At 42.1% G+C, this 20,912-nt stretch overlaps 1 protein-coding gene across 1 annotated transcript; it reads right to left on the minus strand.

Annotated features, from left to right (window-relative positions):
* Window positions 1-595: 595 nt before the first annotated feature.
* On the minus strand, window positions 596-14,915 carry INHBA (inhibin subunit beta A). The gene is made up of 2 exons (XM_080975945.1): window positions 14,151-14,915; window positions 596-2,486 (listed from the first exon to the last, which is right to left on the minus strand). The coding sequence occupies exons 1-2, from the start codon at window positions 14,536-14,538 to the stop codon at window positions 1,609-1,611; spliced, it is 1,266 nt and encodes a 421-aa protein (XP_080832071.1). The 5' UTR covers window positions 14,539-14,915; the 3' UTR covers window positions 596-1,608.
* Window positions 14,916-20,912: the final 5,997 nt, after the last annotated feature.

Raw genomic sequence — 20,912 nt, forward strand, 5'->3', positions numbered from 1 at the left:
AAAGACATTTAATATACTGTGCTTGGCACACAAACATTCATTGTTTTTAAGAACATTAAAAGTGTAGCCTGAAGTGCTTAAACTGTATATATACATACATATACAAATATAGATCCCCCCTTACAGGAAGTTGTTTTCCGACAGTGTACAGCTGCTGTACATACGAAGGATTCACAACTGAGCTATTGTTGGGCCTGAAATAGAACATGGATTCAAAGCACCCTGGATAGTTTAGGGGTGCTTGAATAGCACAGCCAAATCCAGCCTTCAGGTTTGTGTTCAGGGCACTGAACAGGCTCACCCAGAAACCATCTACACCCTTCCAAATGCAACCAGCCTTGCTGACGACCCTTGAAGCCAGATCCTAACCTATGAATGACACTAGCTAAGAACAGGCTGCTTAGAGGCTCACATAAATGTCTTTGGTGTACACATCTATTCTCTTAAAGGTATAAAATAATAATAATTATAATAAAAATAACTATTTTGTGTGCTGTAGCAGTTCTTGTATAGCTCACAATAAGTGCAGCTCTTGACTCCCTTCCACCCCTAACCACATTCCCACCCCACTTCCCACCCCACCCCAAAATTACTTGTTAAATAAGGATTAGACAGGTTGAACATTGTTTGTAGTGCAAATAGTAAACAATTTTTTTTAAAAAAACAAAACCTCTTTTTTTTCTCTTTTTTACAAAATATAGAAATGTTTGGCTCCAGTAGCTGGACAAACATGTTCCTTTCAAGTATCTCTCATTGAAGAAAAAAATTATTAAACATGTTACTTCCATTTTTTTTTAAAGTCTGGGTATTTTTTTCTTTCTTTCTTTCTCTCTCTCTCTCTCTCAGGTAAACAGTTTCAAACCAACTTGGTTGCATAGTTCTAATGTCATAAGCACCTTTACGAAATGTAACTTTGTATTTTCTTTCTTTCTTTCTTTATAATTTTTTTAAACTTTTTTTTGCAAAAATAGTGCAGAAGATAAAGGTGAGTACACCTGCGCATTATTGTCCCCTTTTACCAAAATATATACACAAGTGTGCTCTGTGCATGCATATGCCAGAAGAAACCTGCACACGCACACGCACACGCACACACGCACACTCACTGTGTCCTTGGTAAACGGATGGGAGCAAAAAGTGCCAGTGAATGTAGTGTTCATACACATGGCTTTTCTGGGCATTTTAATACCATTTTGGACTTAGCATCCAAATTGCTGCATTTTGTAGGCAAGCTGCTGTCAGGGCTTGAATGCATAGGTAATACAGGGAAGGGAAACATACCTCCCCCTCTTGTTGATAAAGTGTGAAAATACTACGTAATAAAATATGGAGCATATAAGATAGGAAATGCCCTTGCCCACACCATTTGAATGTTCCTCATCCAAGCCCTGGAGAACAACGCCATTCTTCTTTCCTTTGTCTGTCTCTCTTGCTATTTTTTGAACACTGAATGCTTCTGTTTTAGAAATGTGACTGTTTTGTTTGGAAAGGCTAGACCCACTTGGTCTTCCCTCATACGTTGTATTTTTTAATGGTCTTCTTCAAATTGGTAGAAAGGCAGTCCCAAACATGTATGTGAGCATGGGTGTGCCACTTGCGCACACACACCTATGAACACCCACACTCTTCCACAATCATGTTCTGGATGTCCTTTTTTATTATATTCTGCCCATCATCATAGTAGAGCATAGACATGGGCCGCAGCTTGGTGGGTACACAACAGGACTTGAGGTTGGAGAAAGGACTGTGGCCTCTCATGCGGTAGTGGTTGATAACAGTGGAGTGGAAAGAGAGCGTTGAACCAGATGTTCCTGCAATATGACTGGGGCAGTCTCCTTCACAGTAGTTGGCGTGGTAGCCTGGTGGGGCGATGATCCAGTCATTCCAGCCAATGTCTTTGAAGCTAACAAAGAAATGCTTCTTGCAGCAGATGTTGACTTTGCCATCGCACTCAAGACCCCGCCTCCGCCGTCTGTGCTGGCGATCCTCTGAATGTCTGGCAAGCATCATCAGGAAAGGCCTGTGTGATTGTTCCTTCTCCTCTTCTCCCGTGCTTTCACTACCTTCCCTCCCTTCTGCATCTTCTTCCTTTTTTTTCCTCTTTCCCAACAGCACCAGGCTGGCTCCAGTTTCTTGGCACTGATCACAAGCGATCCGCACATCCAGGGAATTCTTTCCTTGATCCAGGAGGTGCTGGACACTGCTGGAGACTGGGAAAATGTGCCAGGTACTTTTGCGAGTGTCCACTGCTTTTTCAGAGATGAGGATTTCGCCTTTTTCTCCCTTCAAACCTCCATCCTCGTCCACCCCTTGGGAGTTGCGTTTTAGCAGCAGTCTCTGCTGCTGATATAGGCGGATGGTGACTTTTGTCCTGCTTCGATTTGCTTTAGAGACTTTGAGAAACAGCCACACATCAGCTTGAGCCACTACTGATAGCTCGCTGCCTTCCTTGGAAATTTCAAAGTGCAGCATTTTCTTGGCAGGACCTACAATGGGAAAGATATAGAGATGGGGAAACTAATTAGCAATGACAGAATAATTTCTATTCTGAAATTTAAATGACACTGTGATGCTCTAACATTGCCTAAGCTAAAACAGTAGGTTTGATTTTTCTGCCCCCCCCCCCCCCGCTGTCATTGTCATTGGGTATATATATATATAGGGGGCCAATAAGACAAGACACTGAGCTTGGGAAAAGCACCTAGCAATGCATAATTCAACACACCATTTGCAAGCCCTTACATGTACAACATTGTATTTCACCCTTCCTTCTGGGTCATAGATTGATGTCATGCAGATCTTGGCCTAGGCCAAGGAAATCCTTAAATTTGTAGGTGGATTTTTTTTGCACACCTAGTACCTAAGTCACGCAGTGACCAGCATTCTGAGAGTGCTTTCAGGTAAGAAGTGCACAGCTGAATGCACAGGAATTTTCATGTTCAGCTAAAACAATAGGATCATCACATTTAACTATATATTTATCAGTTTACATGCACAGTTCCACTCGTGAATCTTTGCTTCACAAATTTATTTATGGGTGTGACAATCTTATATCATATGCATTTCTTTAGCTGTTTGGTAATCTCACAAGTGCAGTACTAAGATAAAGATTCAAGAGTAATGGAGCTAGAGGACACCATTGTTTCAACCTTCAGTTTATTGCAACCGTGTCACTGGAAATCCCCACTCTTATTCTGGAAGGCATGTTTTTATGGACTTCTTGGGGCAAGCATAAAACACTCTTGACAATATTAATATTGACTAATTTATGCCAAAACCAGTTTTGTCAACTGACTCAAAAGCTACAGCCAAGTCAACAAAAGCAATATATAAATGTTTAGTAGTAGGCTTTCTAATGCACCAGTGGGCAAGCTAATATATTGGTCAGTTTGCTTGGGGCAGAGAGCATGATTAAGACCTTGCCATTTCCCCAACTGTCTGTAGTCCAAAGGATCAGATACAGCCAAAGCCACAAATGTCATCAATATGTAATGTGTGTCCCACATTAAATGACAACATTAAAGAACAACATAGAATCTAGAATCACAAGTTCCAAATCAATGGCTTAAAAACATTGAAACAAATGAGTCTTCAAGGCACTTCTGATGGGGGTTTTCATAGTTTCATAGGATGGAAGTTCCACAACCATGGGGCCACCCCCCACGCCACCCTATCCATTGTGTGCATCAACCTCATAAACCAAACTTGTGGGCACTTGAGGACGGTCTTGGTAGTTAATCTTAAAAAACAAACAGGAAGATGGCCCATGAGATAAGCCAGCTACAAACCATTTAGGCTTTCCAAGTTTACACAAGCACCTAGACTTAAGCTCAGAGATACACTAGTAACCAGTGCAACTGCTGCAAATTGGTATCATGTGCTTGGAATTCCTGGCCCTCATTCATGCAGCTTCATTTTGCACCAACTGAGGTATCCAAACCATCTTCAAAGTCAATCCCATGCAGAGTAGTCAAGTTTAGGTGTAACTAGTCCATGGGTAACCACAACTAGGTTTGACTGATATAAAGTCACAGGTTCTATTCTAGGTTTAGGTGGTATAAAACTCTCCTTGGCATCAGCTCCACCTGCAATTCCCCACTAGTATCAGATCCAGCAGACTACAAACTTGGCCTTTACTAGAGGAATGCAGTCCAACCCACAGTTGGCAATGTACTTCCAGCCCCATCAGATGGCTTCCTAATTTGCAGCACCTCCATCTTATCAGGATTCAGTTTAAGCTTATTCAGCTGCATCCATCCCAAAACTGCTCCAGCTCCCAGACACCTGTCCAGGATTTCCACTGCCTGCCTGGGAAGGCTGTTTGCCGGAGGAAAAAAATGACAGACCTGTGTTTTTTATGTGCATATTAATGACAATGCAACCCATATCTCCTGGTGACTTTTCTCAGCTACTTAATGTAGAAGTATGAATTTACCTTCTCAGTTTGGTCTCAGTTGTTTAGAAAAAGGAGGATGGAAATTATAAGGCAACAAAATAGCATCTAATACACTTAAAAACAGTTCAAGGGTTTAAATTATAACAGTCTTTTTTCCAAACAGAAGTACAGTGGTGCCTCGCAAGACGAAATTAATCCATTCCGTGAGTCTCTTCGTCTTGCGGTTTTTTCGTCTTGCGAAGCACGGCTATTAGCGGCTATTAGCGGCTTAGCGGCTATTAACGGCTTAGCGGCTATTAGCGGCTTTAAGAAAAAGGAAACAAACTCGCAAGAACTCGCAAGACGTTTCGTCTTGCGAAGCAAGCCCATAGGGAAATTCGTCTTGCGGAACGACTCAAAAAACGCAAAACCCTTTCGTCTAGCGAGTTTTTCGTCTTGCGAGGCATTCGTCTTGCGGGGCACCACTGTAATTCTGTTTTCTACTGTGATGGTAGAGTTTACCCTTTTATGAATGTTTCTTAAATTTGCCAATGGAAAAACTATTCCGTGTAAAAACGCCTTGCTACTTAAATTTTGTAATTATTCACGTCTGTTTTAAGTTGTTCCATTTTGCACTGTAAGCAAATACCCCCCCCCCCCAAAATGAGGTAAGCTGTTGGTTTTACAGTAGCTTGCTTTTGGGCTGTGTTTACAGGCGTTTTCTATCTTTGTGGGGAACCTTTGGCCTGCCAGATGTGTCTTAACTGCAGCTCCCACAAGGCCCAGCAAGTATGGCCCATCGTTAGGACAATGTAAGTTTTAGTTCAGCAACATCTGGAGGGCCAAAGGTTCCCCACACTTGAACTATCTATATTTGTTTCTGAAATCTTTTTTTTGTTTTAATCTATTATTGGATTATCTTGGTTTGCTTTTCTTAGTTGTATTGTAATGGACAATAGTGGCAGACATTAAACATCAGACTGACTGGTTAATAAATACACACACACCTGCACGTGCATGCGCTATGTAAATAGTGCAAATGCATTCAAAGGCACCCTCCTCTTTGCTCCTTATCTCATTCCGCAGGTGACAATGAAATGTGTGTGATTTATACTATAGTTTCTTATAATAGAACAGGAGCTGCTGAGAAATGGCTAGTTCAAAACACTTGGCCAGGAATGGCCCTTTCTGAACGCAGCATGTTATCCGTACCATTAACTAAACATTTATTGCAGATTCTTTGCAAGGACTGTCAGTGTCACACAGCCACACACCAGAGGGCAAGTTTATTCTTACAATGGTGATGTTGTCCCCAAGTTCAGCCCTTAATCTTCTTTCTCATAGGGCTAAATGGTAGCTTAGTCACAATGTATGTCCAATTCGTCATGATCATTGTGTGTTGGAAGCCACCCAGAGTGGCTGGGGCAACCCAGCCAGATGGGCAGGGTATAAATAATAAAATTATTATTATTATTATTATTATTATTATTATTATTATTATTATTGGAGGATGAATTCTGTGTGGATTGCATTTTAATATGACTTTACCTAATACACACTTCCCAGGACAATAAGCAAACCAAAGCAAACCAAATTCACACTTCTCCAACCAAAAATGTTTACCAAAAAAAAGCATTTATTAGGGGAGAGCCTGGATAAAAATGCTTATATTAGTGAAAATGCAAACACAATTATAGTGGGGGAAATTGCTTGCATTAATGTGTATATTAGCAAAAAAAATGCATATAAAATGTATATATTTGCAGACATATACACTAATATAATAATATTATACATGGGTGGCGCTGTGGGTAAAACCTCAGCACCTAGGACTTGCCGATCGTATGGTTGGCGGTTCGAATCCCCGCGGCGGGGTGCGCTCCCGTTGTTCGGTCCCAGCGCCTGCCAACCTAGCAGTTCGAAAGCACCCCTGGGTGCAAGTAGATAAATAGGGACCGCTTACCAGCGGGAAGGTAAAAGGCGTTCCGTGTGCTGCGCTGGCTCGCCAGATGCAGCTTGTCACGCTGGCCACGTGACCCGGAAGTGTCTGCGGACAGCGCTGGCTCCCGGCCTATAGAGTGAGATGAGCGCACAACCCTAGAGTCTGGCAAGACTGGCCCGTACGGACAGGGGTACCTTTACCTTTTAAATATGTCAGATTGATGTGAAAATGGAGCAAACTGAACTTAAGAGTGCAAAAATGAGGAGCTGCAAGAAACTGAAATGGACAGTTGCCCACTTCTCATAAGTAAACCATAAGTAAACCTTCCTCCTGCCCTGGATGACTCTGATTTTATTAGGGAATAGATTTTCACGTTCCCAACACTGTTGTCAACCGCAACCCATGGATCCCATCAGATTCAATGGGAGCGACTGATAGGCAGGTCCCATTCTCCATCTACAAGATCCCACTCTGAGTGGCATTCCTAATCATGCTAGAGTTTGACAAAGAAAAAAATAACATTGGAAACCCACTATGCACACTCGGTTTCCATGCCACATGCTGCGTGATAATGCAAATAGGCTAGTGTCTGGTGTGACATGAACATTTCTGATCTTACACAGACATTTGACTTATCTCATATTCCTGGGAGCTAAACTCCATTAGCATGCATGGTTCTGAAGATGCATGATATAAAGGCACGTATGGTAGACTCAAACAACTTCTAGGTATGATCAGTTAGTTAATATGCATAATTTCTTGTACGGGGTTATAGGAGTTATTCTACACCCCAAAACTTGAATGATTCTACCAACATTTAAACATCCTCTGCCCTAAAACTGCTTAAAATATTAAGCAACAGCTCGCCAACGAGGAAACTAAAAGCACAATGGCAAAGTAAACCTAAGAAGAGGCTGGTGGATCAGGCCAAAGGCCCGTCTAGTCCAGCATCCTGTTCCCACAGAGGCCGACCAGATGCCTGTGGCAAAGCAGGGAGCAGAACATGAACACATGACCATCTCTCCCCTTTGTTGGGGTTCCAGCAGCTGATACAATGGTACCTCGGGTTACATACGCTTCAGGTTACAGACTCTGCTAACCCAGAAATAGAACCTCGGGTTAAGAACTTTGCTTTACAAGAGGCATAATGCTTCTGAACACCAGTTTCTAGGAATCTCAGGGGAGAAAGTGCTCTTGCAGACCCTCCAAGTGCCCCTATTTTCCAGGGATGGTCCCAGATTGACAGAAGCCATCCCAATTTCTTATTTGATCCCAGAATGTCTTAAGACGTCCCTGTTTTCGCCAGAGAAATGCTGGAAAGTATGGAGTTATGTGACCCCCAGAGCCAAGGAGATAAGTATACAGTGGTACCTCGGGTTACATATGCTTCAGGTTACATACGCTTCAGGTTACAGACTCTTCTAACCCAGAAATAGTACCTTGGGTTAAGAACTTTGCTTCAGGATGAGAACAGAAATCATGTGGTGGCGGCAGCAGGAGGCCCCATTAGCTAAAGTGGTACCTCAGGTTAAGAACAGTTTCAGGTTAAGATCGGGCCTCCGGAACGAATTAAGTACTTAACCCGAGGTACCACTGTATTTGGAAGGCAGAGCAGAGCCTTCGTTAAAGAACTTGAAACTAGGACTGAAACATAGTTTGTGCTTTTCGCGGTTTCTCATTAAGCATAAATTCTGTCTTCAGAAAGCAGCTGCATAACAAAACGCCTCTCGTTGCCCATTCTCCCCATCTTGTCCTATCCTGAAGTACCTAAGAGTTCTCTCATCCTTCCAGACAAGCTACCTAAATATTGTTCTCGTTCTTTCTTTTATCTTGCAAAAGAAAGGCAAACGCTTAAGTCTTGGTTGTGGTTCATTTTACAGGAGACAGGAGACTGCAGCAGGGAAGTGGAATGCGCATGCCACATAATTGCATCACAGCAGCAACAACAAAAGCTGTCGGCTGTGACCTTTTACGCTTACACAAGAGATTCACATGACACTTCCATCACTACCAGAGATGGTTTTGGGGCCCAATTTAAAAAAGTTCCTCTTATTTAAGTCTGTCTGTCTGTCTGGGATCTAGAGCAGTCCTTCTGCGAATGAAAGCATTATTTTCATTTGCAGGCAGACTAGTGAATCAATGAAGGCTCTCACTCGTGGAAGCAGAAGGGGAGGGAATTTTGTCAATTTTCTCCTTCCTCCTGCAGCTTCCTTCACCCACCTTCCATACTGTTCCTGGACGGGGGTCCTTCAACTGTCCACTGGCAAAACTCCACTCAACAAATCTCTAGTTCCAACCCACTGAAGTTAATGAGACTAACAGCACAGCTCTCTGCATGTTCACTTGGAAGCAAGGTTCCACTGGTCCCAGACTGTGAGCGCCCAGCGGCACACGTGCAACGCTGGGCTCCAGGTTTGGCCTCCACCCGCTGCCTTGCCTCCATTGGTTCTCTGCCACCACCATGGCAACTGAGGTTTCAGTAACGGCAGCCTTATTGGAAGACTATCGTGAACTCACTGTAGTGAATAAAAATAGTTGAAATGGCTTTTAAATGGGTTGGAATTGCCCCCATATTAGTCAATACAGATCTCCATTGCTTCAGCACCACCCATCTCTGCTTTGAATGTGTGGACACACATCCAGAATAAAAACATTTACAAACTTGTGTGTGCGTGTGCCAACTTCACACAGAGGCTGGTTTAACATTGTTGCACAGATAGATAGAAGATGTGTGAGCCTTAAGCCACAGTCACACACCCAATCGTGCGTACGCTAATGCATTTATTTAGAGCCCTATTTCTTCTCAAAGGTGGTCTGCTAGTCCCTGCCATACCTCTGTCTGTTTCCCAGTCTCTCATGCTGCCTTTGTCTACCCATTTTCCTTCAGTGGCTGCTGCTGCCGCCTCACCCTTGACACACATGCATTATAGCATCAAAGCAATATCACGGGGTGGTGATTACCCACAGTGAAATTTCCCTTCTTAATGTGCTGGGGCTTTCTCAAGATCTGGAAGTTGAAGAAAGCAGCAGGGCCCAAGAAGCAGCAGTAGACACCTGAAGTTAACATCCTAGCACATCCAAATCTGCAATGCAACAAGGAAGGTCGTGTGACTCTGGGGCCAAGCCTCAGACACTTAGAAGCATAGGAGAAAGACTGTGTGGAGGGTGGCAGCAATAGCAGCAGTACTGGTTTTATCGCTACTTCCTGCAGCTCAGGTGTTTGTTGAGAAGCCAACTGAGGATTGTGGGAGAGGGCAACAGGACACAGAAGAATGACCTTGACCTCTAGTCAGGATCACAATTGCCCTGTCATAAGCTAACAGTTTAGATGAACTGAGTACGCCATGCTAGGGATGGCAGATGGTTGAAGGGATCACCTGGTTTTAAAAACAAAAACATAGTCTTTGTTTTGGAGCTGCCAAGTTCACTAGAGGGAAACACCTCCCCAGTCTATATGCAGGCATTGAAGTAGATGTCAAGAGTGAGGCAAAACTCCTAAATGCCTCCCCCCCCCCCCGAAGGAAAAAAAATGCTCTTGGCCTTTTCAAGCGATTCCAAGCACCCACCATTTCCTATGTATCCCTGCAATGACATGCTCCCATCTATGTGGACTCAGAGACATGCACATACGCTCTCGAGGGCATGCCCTGGCACATTCCTCCTAGGGGAACTTCGTACTTGCATGCTACCCTCCCACGGCCCCATTCACCAATGTATTTCCTATCTCTCTCAGATTTAAAAAGTTTCAAAGGGGAAACAACTGGTTTCCAATTATATTTCAATTAGGTAGATTCACAACTGGGTGCCAATTAAATTTCTTTCAAGCAGATTCACTGGAAGTGGATTTATTCCTTGCAGCAAAAGAAAATAAATTTGGTGTTCAAAAGATTCCAGGTTGTAAAGCAAAGGAGGACCATTTTAGAAACGTAATAATGACAACAACAGCAACCAGCCAGCCCAGCCTATAAATCATAAATAGATTTCTCAGTGTCTTGTCAAAAACACACTACTGTGACCTTAATAAATATCTTATATTTTAGTCTCTGGGCCTATCAACTTTATCTTCTCTCTCTTTCTCTTTGCTCTGTTTCATTATATCACATTCTCCCTGAAGTTCACTATTCTGGTGCTTTTTATGCTTTGTGCGGGAAATAAGATTGTCAGATGAGCTACAGAGAAGCACCAGAGTCTTTATGTTGCAGAGCCAATTGGGTAAAAGAAATTTATAGGTAGCATGAAGTTGATGGGGAAAAGCCTTTGGAGTATGCCCTCTAGTGGCTATTTGATTTTCTATTCAGAATTTTAAAAAACTGAACCCCCAGAAAAACAGATCATTTTAAAAATGAATGAAACCTTCATTCTAAAGACTTAAATTAACTATTCTCTTTCTCCCACTTCCAGTACTTTTCATTTAATTCATTTAAAAGATGTATCTACTCCCCCCCCCCTTTTGCTATCAAATCTTTAAAAAGATATGTAACACAGACTGCAGTCCTGTTTTACTGGGTTTCAGGTACTACTAAAATGAATGGAACTTATTTCTGAGAAACCCTGCTCAGCTTCAGGCTATAACTGATAAAAGCCTGGATCACAATTTCTATCAATTCTTGTCTAACCACTGATCACAGTCACTGGAATGTCAGTGTCACCTACTCCGAGCAACCCCACTGGCAAATGTAGGTGGTGACTGGACTGCTAACATTGGCTAAACAGGGGCCAACAAAATTAATTTATAATTGGCTGCTGTATCAACAAACCATTATTGATTATTTTCAGCAAATAGTATTTATTATTTTCCCCAAAATGCCAAAGTTATACCTCTGATTTATCATAGTTAACTTACTGCATAACTGATGCAGAAATGTTTTTTTGCCTTACTAATGAAAATTTATTTTAAAAATTCAACTCTTTTTTGTTAACTGTGTTATTATAAACATTATAACTTGAATATCTCACTAGAACCCATTTTCCCTGGCACAGGGAAAAGTCTTGTCCACATTTGAAGGCATTCGTTTCCACAAAGGCCTGGAATGTGAGTGGCACCTTTTCACAATTTTCTTGATCACCTGGAGCAGACAACCCCTGTGTTTTGGGACGGAGTCAGTATATTCACCTTTGGCCCTCGTGTTCCCTGCGTCTTCTAATCTAGAACGTTCTCCTGTTTAATCTGTGCTAGTCCAAAGGGGCAAATTGAAAGCTGTGCACATGTGCCTGTCATTTGTCAGATTTGTATATGGCATCTTGGAAGATACCTAAATATAAAAGATGAAATTATTCTTCTAACATCAGTAGTGCAACTGCTGCATACTTCCTGGGAGTGATGGGACAGTTAAATTAGAGCACTTTAGACTACTTCTATTTTCATCGGTTGACAAAACTTTAGAACATGTTGCCATTCACTTCCATTGATTCTCTACTGCCTCCCTTTCAGACAGTGGTTGCTTGAGGAACCGCGACACGAGTAAAATGCTACTGAGGAATAATATTTCCCACAGTATACCATTCAACTCAAACACAGTTGGAACACACCACAGATTTGGTTTTGACCATTCATGATCCCCAACAGATCCCTGCCCTTGCAGACCTCTTCCTTGACATTAGGCGGACGGCTAGATTTTCCTGTCACTTCCACAGGAGTGAGCAGAAGACACCAGCACTATTTTAGTATTGGACACCCACCCTCAGCAAGGGAAGAACTGTGGATAGTGGCTGAGAAAAAGACTGAATAGTTGACCTAGTTATGGAATAATATACAACCAGCAATCGTGACCTCGAGATACTGGCTTAAGCCCATATGGGCCACTGTATGACTGAATCACTGAATAGTAGTCTAGGTTTTATGTAAAATTCTTTTTCCCAACAAGTCCCACAACATCTCCCTTAGCATTAATATCTCAGTGTTTCAAAGAAATTGGCAGGGAGAATGAGATGAGAAGGAAAAATATAATTTAATATTTTGTGAAACATACACAGAAAAATGCTTCCGGGGGGCTGGAGCAGATATATAAATGGGGCAGAAATGCCCAAAATATACTGACCCCTGGTGTGCTCTACTGGCAGCAAGAAGAGTGTGAAATTAATGTAGTTGCCAATACCAATGCTTCCTCAAAATGCAAGCTGGAGTAGTTTGACTGTTTGGTAGCTTGCAGATGGGGGGAAAATGAGTAGCTGGACTATTGGACACTTTCTGGGCAATGGCACAGCTAATATTAATCATGTGACTCTGTAAGCCAATTGGAGTGGGTGTCGCTGTTAAAGCGTGTCACTGTTGCCTTTGGAGCCTGGTTTAAGCAGATACAGTGCAAACTACTGGAACTCACACAGTGCCTCAAAACCACAGTTCATTCCATGTGTCTTTCCCCTCAGCCTGGTGCTGCGGTAAACTGGATGCAAAATCTGTCCATCAGATGGGCTAGCAATTTCTTTGCTTCTGAATGTTCACTCCTTCATTGAGTACCTCCACATGATCACAGGCACTGAGACATTCTACTCATCTTTTGAAAAGGAGAGTGTGCTTTTCTTCATCATCATCATCATTATTATTATTCCCCTACCAGACAAACAACTGGAATGATAAGATTTACAAGGACACCAACCACCAGGGCTTCTTGTATAGTTGGAACTCATGCAGCTAGCAGCAGGAATATCTGCTCTTAAAACCACGCATGATTCTCTGCATGTCTTTTTATGCAAACAGAACATCTGAGTCAACAGGTTTTCAGGACTGGAAACTCTGAGAGTTGTCTTAATTGTTTATATTGCTGCAGCAAACTTTTAAACAAAAATGCTCAGTGTGCCTGTGCATACTTTGCCTACCATATGCTGTACCAAGCAAAACAATGACATTCCTTGCAAGCTGTCTTGGCAACAGGGGGAAAATGCTTTAACTAGGCAACACAATTAATTTCTGGAAAGTTTTCAGTAGCCGTTTTAAACCTATGTGGATTAAATAACTATTGGCATAGACAGGTAAATCTGAATATGCACACACACGCATGCACAAACACACATACATGTTAAGCACCAGGGTTAACATTTAGCATAATACACATATAGAAAGCATCAGTCACATGCATACGCTTACTGTTTAATGGTGAAGTAAGTAATTCTCTATGTACCCTGTCATAGGTATGATCGGAGAATCGATATGACAATGCCTTTTCTTTTAAAAATGTACCTTATCAATGTTGCATTCTTTGGAAAGGAGCTCTCAGAAATACCATATTTCCTCCCCTACCCTTTCCCCCAGTGTGCAAATGTCAGCTTTACAATTGGGTTCATCCACAACTATTTGTCCCAGTTACTATTGAGGTTTTCTGACAGTAGCTGTTAACACTGTTGCTGCCCTGAATATTTGCTGTTGATTGAGTACCATTAAACATACATATTCTCAAATTCACAGGTTTTACAGTGAGTGGGTTTGAAAACTGATTTTAGCTGTCTTCCTTTGCCCAGAGTATTTCACAGTGCCTGCCCTATTTGTCTGTTCCTGTCTCTGTTTTTCATTTTCAATCATCATCCTCAATAGTCTACTGTTTATTTGTTCTTTTCACAAATGTACCAGGGAGACAAACCCACTTACTCAAAATTTCAGCCTAGGATTGGTATATAGTTCCCTACTCCCTGGCTGGCTGCATTTCATAAGTGTAATCAACGCATCTGAAACCAAGGCTAAATTCTAGAGACCCAAATCCCTTCATGCTTTCACTCTCTCCCTTCTCTCAACCTGTAACCTCACAAAGAGTATTACTGTTGCAAAGAAAAGCGAAGTTAATTGCAATTCTGACTGAGACCTATTCAAGTTGAGTTCCCACCCCCTGCCACAGCACCCACCTGATTCTGCAAACGTTATGATCTCTGAAGTTTGCTCCACAAGTTCATTCATTTCTGTTTTTCTTCCAATGTCATCCTCTATTTCCACAAAGCCATCCTCTCTCACTTTCCCCACATGGAGTTTCTTGATGGCGTTAAAAAGTGCAGCTTTGGGCACCGACTGAGTGATGTTGGGTCTGTCCCTCAAATGCAACATGTTCAGAATGTGCTTCTTCACTGCTTCCACCATCTCAGGCTGAGAGCTGGGCACATCCTTTGAGAGCGTGGCAAGGGCACATGATGGACAATCGGTGACTGAACTGTGCCCCTCAGATCCTGGGGTCGGGGAACTCCTCACTGTAATCCAGCAAAGCACCAACAAAAATCCTCTCTTCTGAAACAAAGGCATCCTGGCAGCAAAAGTTGTTGTGATTCCTTTTTAAAAGGCACTGCTTTTCTTCTCCCCCCACCACTTCACACACAGTTTGCTTGTGTCTGTCCCCCTCCCTTCCTTCTTCTTCTTCTTCCTTTCTTCCTCTTCAGCAAATTCTCTGGAACAAGAACAAAAAGTTTTCTGTGAAGTTTTGTTTGCAGGTTCCCTCTCTGAATTCAGTAAGTGCTATAGATGTTTGTGACTGTCAGTGAGAGGAGTTCTGACTCTGTCTCAGAGTGGGAGAGAGAAACACTGAGAAAAGAGAGAGAGAGAGAGAATGAGAAAGAGAGAGGGAGAGAGAGAGAGAGAGGAGGACGGATTGGCCTAAAGTGAGTGAGTGAATGAGAGAGGGAGGGAGTTTTGTCTGTGAGTAAAAGCTATGATTAGGAAGGGGGAGGATCAGCACATATTCTGACAGGCTGCCTTCCTTATGCTCACTGCACTCTGGCACACACACCTCTCCCTTATATGTGTTTTCTGCCTGACCCACCTCTGCTTTTCAATCTCTTTTCTTTTTCTTGTCTCACATTTGTCCTGTGGTTTCCCTTCCTCTCCTTTCCTTGCAGCCTCGACATATTTTGCTTTTCTTTCTGTTCTCATCTTCTTCAAAGTACCTCAGGTTAACAGAACAGGGTGAGAATGGAAGGAAAAGGTGAAGGCAGAGACCTTTAAAACGCCTTCCAGTGAGTTATGGACTCTGCCAGAACAGGATTCCAAGGAAGTGCTGGGGAATTTGTGACCTGAGCAGCAGGAGAACGTTAGAGGAAAGATCTTACTGTATTCTGAATGGAGCAGATAACAGAACCTGCTTGTCCAGACCTTTTTAGATGCTGTTGAATTATCAACACTGGCAAGGAATCTGAAGAGGGCAAAACAAAACTTTTGTTTGGGTCCTTATAATATGCTCTGTATTTCCAAGCTGCTGAAAACAGAGAGGCACTGAAAGGCCCAAGCAGAACCTATTTGTGTTTTGCTCTCAAGTTCTGTGTCACAGTTTTTTGCAAAGGTCGCCAGTGAATACATTGTGAATTAGACAGCCCTGCCAAATCTATGCACTACTGCCAAACCTGAAAGTCCCTTTTCAGTTGTAGCAACCTGAGGCTAATCCATGATTATTGCTGCAGAGAATTTTGACTCAGTAAAAGATGAATAAAAGGTTAGTAAGGTCCCAAACCTCAGCCTTCTGAAAGGCTCTTGATTTAGTGGAAGGTGCATTTTGCAGTAGCATTCACTGCAAGTCTGTGGTTTGTGTTTTTTTTAAAGAAAATTGTTATACCCCCCTAAAGAAAACGGACTACCATTAATTTCTTTTGCTGTGTGTTTATTTAAAGAGGGTGATACTCTTGTCTGGTATTCCAAAATCGTCGTCATGCTTTGCTCAAATAAGAAACTGGATTTAGGGCCTCCAAGTTGTTTTTCTTCCATTCAATATGTGCTATCTTAATGTGAGTTTTAAGTTCATTCAGCCATAAACCACATTGTTCTACCCCAACACTTTAGAGTTTCTTATATGATACCTAAGCATCTCAGTTTATTGGAAGGAGGGTAATTACAATACACTAGGAGAAGCTATTCATGCCTGTTTCAGCTAGAGGAGTTGGTGAAGAAATCGGAGCAAAATATATTTTCCCCCTGTACAGTATGGAAATAATTTGAATAAGCCGGATAGGTTTTGCAAACGTTCCATGCTATCCATTTGTTTCCTTTTGCTTTTTGAAATATGGATGCTTTCTAGCAGTGAATGAAAGCAAAGGACGTTCCTTTGCATATCCTGCTTAGACCCCCTCCCCACCCAAAAAGTTTTGATGCTCCTGCGTTTTGCTTCTGCTGTGCTTAATATGCTTCATTTGCTTTAGAAACCATAGCTGCATTTCATCTTAAGGAAATACATTTGAAACGCAAGCTGCACAAGCTGTACCATCAATGAACGTCTAATAGTCCTAATTAGTTTTAATTCATATATATGTCAAAACTGAGCCCAACATAAGACTAAATTTTTGAGTGTCTTTCAACAGAGACTGAAGTAACATTTGTAGTTAAAAAGTTGAACAAATATTTTATATACAGGTGTGCATGGCTGTGCTGTTAACAGGAAGTGTGGGAGCTCGTACCATTTTTATACATATAGCAAATATTATTTACATAATTCACCCAACAAAATCTTAACAAATGCTTGCATTTTAAAGTAGAATACTTCACACAACTTTAAATATAAGGTCATACTGTATATGAAATGTCCAAAGAAAATGTATAAAGTTTCAAAAGAGAGAACATTGAGACTTTACCTTTCCGAGTCTAAATTTCCTCACAGATCTTTCTCATGGAAGTTTAAGCAGACTTCAAGTTCTTCCACTGGAATTCAGGCCACAAAGCTTTATACTGTACTTCCCCTGTGTGCATTTACACATTCACACCAGTCAATACTGTGGGGTGGAGCATTGCTCTGGATTGGTTATTCCCTTATTACAGCAACATATGAGTGGTTTTTTCCTGTGTGAGGCATAACTTTTGACAATGATCTCATGGAAAGTCCTTTTCTCCTAGTATGACACAAAGCAAAGGTATATTCCTCTAAGGCTGAAATCCTGGACACATTTACTTGGTACATATATGAAGAGATAGAATGTGTGTGTATGTCTTTCCAGATTCCTATTTAATACAGTTTTTTAAAAAAACACAATCCAGCTCTCTGTCCATTCATATCTCCTTTTGATCTGACTTTATTTGGTAGTAGCATCAAACCAGTCACCAAAATGATTCAGGAAGAATTTTGCGCAATAACCTACAAGTAAAATGTATCTGGTGGTTCTGTCTGGAAAATGTGAAATTAGGAAAAGTCAGGAAAAATTATTCATTCTGTTCAGGATGATTCACTGTTGGGGCAGAGGCTCTTGTGAGCTACCACCACCCCCTGCTAGCCTAAAGAGAGAAAGAAAATGGAAGTGCTAAGAAGAATGGTGCCTATGAAGAAGAACAACTTGGTGTTTTGCACCCATTGTCAGATTATGCTCGCAGTACCAATGTTTCAAAAAGCTGTTAAATAATCATTGAAACTGCATACTTCTAAAAAGGGATGGATTTGAAGTAGCAAGTCCTAGTCTCAAAAAAGTGGATACAGGAATGCAGCCCAAGTCAAGAGTTTTATTGTCTGTCGTTTCTGAGTTATTTTTAAGGATTTTTTGTTTCGTTTCCAGTGTTGGTTTGTTCTTTTCTTTTGTATACCACCTAAAGCAATGGGAGAGGTGGTGTGGGTGTGGGTGTGGGTGTAAATTTATATTTGATTTGAATGGGGATGAGATATGCCTCAGCATATACTTTTGACAAAGGGCCAAACTCTGCCATCCATTTTCATTTGCAATTTGCCCATTGACTTCAAGGGGGCAAGGGAAAAAATATGGTTCCCATCCTTTTATCCTTATCTCATTGTAGCTCACCAGTCTTCTAGTGGGTTTAATGTGGGAATGGGATTTTTTTCCTCCCCTCAGGAACAAATTGAAAGAATATGAAAAATCATCATATTGGATTAATGCTAAGGAATGCTTTAAAGTATCATAGTCTGCTTTCTGAAGAAGAACATGGTAGTGGTGAGTGAAGGCGGAGATGAATCATGAGACATGTTCACATGGCAATTTTGGTATAATGAGCAAAATTTGGGGGTTAATGGGAAACATATGACCAGATAGCTTGTTTTCAAGTTTTAACATGCATATAACAAGCGTCTCAGAAACCCACATGGTTTATACAGGAAAATTTAAGATCTTTTAGTAAGATTCAGAGGATTCTTTGCAAAACGATAATTTAAAAGTGAGGTTCTCACATTTTCACTTGAAGAGGACTGAAGAAGACAATGGTCCCTTCACATATGAGAGCTCACTGTTGAAACAAATTTTTAACCTCTAAATAGAAAAAAGGAGCTATTCCATTGCAGTTTTCTTTTTCTTTTGGGAACGGATACAGGTTTTGAAGTTGTGCTTCCCAGATACCCGGTTTACAGATGTTTCTGCTTCAGAGAGTCTTTCCACACCCAGTTGTCTTCAGAGGAATGACTGCATGTCTACCACAGAACTCCTGTGCTGCAGTAGATTTGGGGAAGCACAAAGGCCGCATAGGATAAGGTTACCAAACAGCCCCATTTCCTGGGGACAGTCCCCGGATTTACAAATCAGTTCCCTGACAAAATCCATCTATTTAGTAGGAAGTTGAAAAGTGTCCCCAGATTCATTGAAAAAAATCTGGTAACCTTAATGTAGGACTCACACCTTGGGTGGCAAAATCCCAAGAGGCAGCACCTCTGCAAACACTCCCGCCTGGAGCACATGAGATCTCATGAGATTTAAGTGAGATCTCACAAGATCTCATTGTAACCCACCACTGCTTTGCAGGTGCTGCCACACAACCCAGATAAGGGAGGTGATGGTAGCACAGCACATTCCCATTTTGCTTCAGGCAGTGAAACAACGTGCATCACATCTGGTTAGAGGCCACATTCCCTCATGAGTAATCAGCATAATGCGGGAGGGCAGAGTCCAGAGTCAGGGATGGGCAGAGCAAGAGACAAAATCAGATGTCAAGGAAATAAACAACTATCTGACTTTTAGAAGACATCTGAAGGCAGCCCTGTTTAGGGAAGCTTTTAATATTTGAAGTTTTATTCTGTTTTTAGTGTTATGTTGGGAGCCGCCCAGAGTGGGTGGGGAAACCCAGCCAGATGGGTGGGGTACGCGGGTGGCGCTGTGGTCTAAACCACTGAGCATCTTGGGCTTGCTGATCAGAAGGTTGGCGGTTCGAATCAACGCAACAGTGTGAGCTCCCGTTGCTCTGTCCTAGCTCCTGCCAACCTAGCAGTTCGAAAGCATGCCAGTGCAAGTAGATAAATAGGTACCACTGAGGTGGGAAGGTAAACGATGTTTCTGTGCACTCTGGTTCCTTCACGGTGTCCTGTTGCATCAGAAGTGGTTTAGTCATGCTGGCCACATGACCCAGAAAGCTGTCTGTGGACAAACGCTGGCTGCCTCGGTCTGAAAGCGAGATGAGCACCACAACCCCGGAGTCACCTTTGACTGGACTTAACTGTCCAGGGTTCCTTTACCTTTTACCTTAGTAAAATTATTATTATTATTCCTTGGGTGAAAAACCAGCATATTTTTATTACAGTGGTACCTCTGGTTGAGAATGGGATCCGTTCTAGAGGCCCGTTCACAACATGAAAAGCCCACAACCTGAAGTGCTGTATCTGTGCAGGTGCGCGGCGCAATTTGGCACTTGTGCACATGCGCAAAGCATGATTTAGCGCTTCTGCGCATGCGTGAGCAGCGAAACCCGGAAGTAATCCTTTCCGGTACCTCCGGGTCGCCACAGGATGCAACCTGAAAAAACACATCATGAAGCAAACGTAACATGAGGTATGACTGTGCATAAAATACTACTCCTCTGCAGGTTTCCCAACGGTGTCCTAAAGCACACCTAATATACCCCCATGCCTGTGCTGCTCACAGGAAGACCAGTTGTGACAGGCAAGGGTGTGTCTAGGAAGCTTGTCTGTTCTTGGTGATCTTTTCATTGAGGAGCCCCCATAGGTTTTCAATAAACTGAAGGCTTATTTGGAAACATAATCATTTCATATTTATAGTACTTACAAAGTTATTCACAGTTTTGCTTGTGGGAATGTAAGAAAACAAACCATCTACTTGCAGGATACTGCTTCATAAGCTGTAAAAAATTAAACTCAAAACAAGTGTGTAGTTGGTTAAGGGTGCTGAGAGTTATTAAGAGGACCCAATTCCCCTCACAGAGCTACCATTCCCAAAGGGGTTTACCAATTCCTCTCCCCAAGGAATTCTGGGTTCTCCTAACAAGCATTATAATATGCCAGTAAGACAAAAAGCTGTAATACCAGTTAAGGATTAAAAGAAATAATTATTTTGGGTTTACTTATAAACCTATGACAACCAATTTTCAGCTCATGACCCTGGTTGGGAAACACTGATCTAGAGCAATTTGCTGTTGCTGGCAGATGATATGGCGAGCTATAGCAAGTATATTAAGTATAACTTAATGTAAAAACAGACAAAAATACCAACCGCATCAGCCACGCAGGAGGCATCACTTTACTCAAAAGCTTGGGTGGGCAGCCTCATCTTTACCTGGGGTCATCACACCTTCATAGACGTTGGTGCCGCTGGCACCTGAGAGGGTTGTCAGCATCAAGGTGTCATTGCTGAGAAGGCCCTGATCATTCGTGTTGTGCCCTTGCTCCTGAGGTCTGGATAGCAAGGTCTGGCATAGGCCTTGTACCAGCGGACGAGGCCAGCTGGCCTTGTGGTAGCTTTCAATACTGTAAGCTTTATCAG

The sequence above is a fragment of the Podarcis pityusensis genome, assembly GCF_964106645.2.
Source record: "Podarcis pityusensis genome assembly, chromosome: 12".
Taxonomy (NCBI): domain Eukaryota; kingdom Metazoa; phylum Chordata; class Lepidosauria; order Squamata; family Lacertidae; genus Podarcis; species Podarcis pityusensis.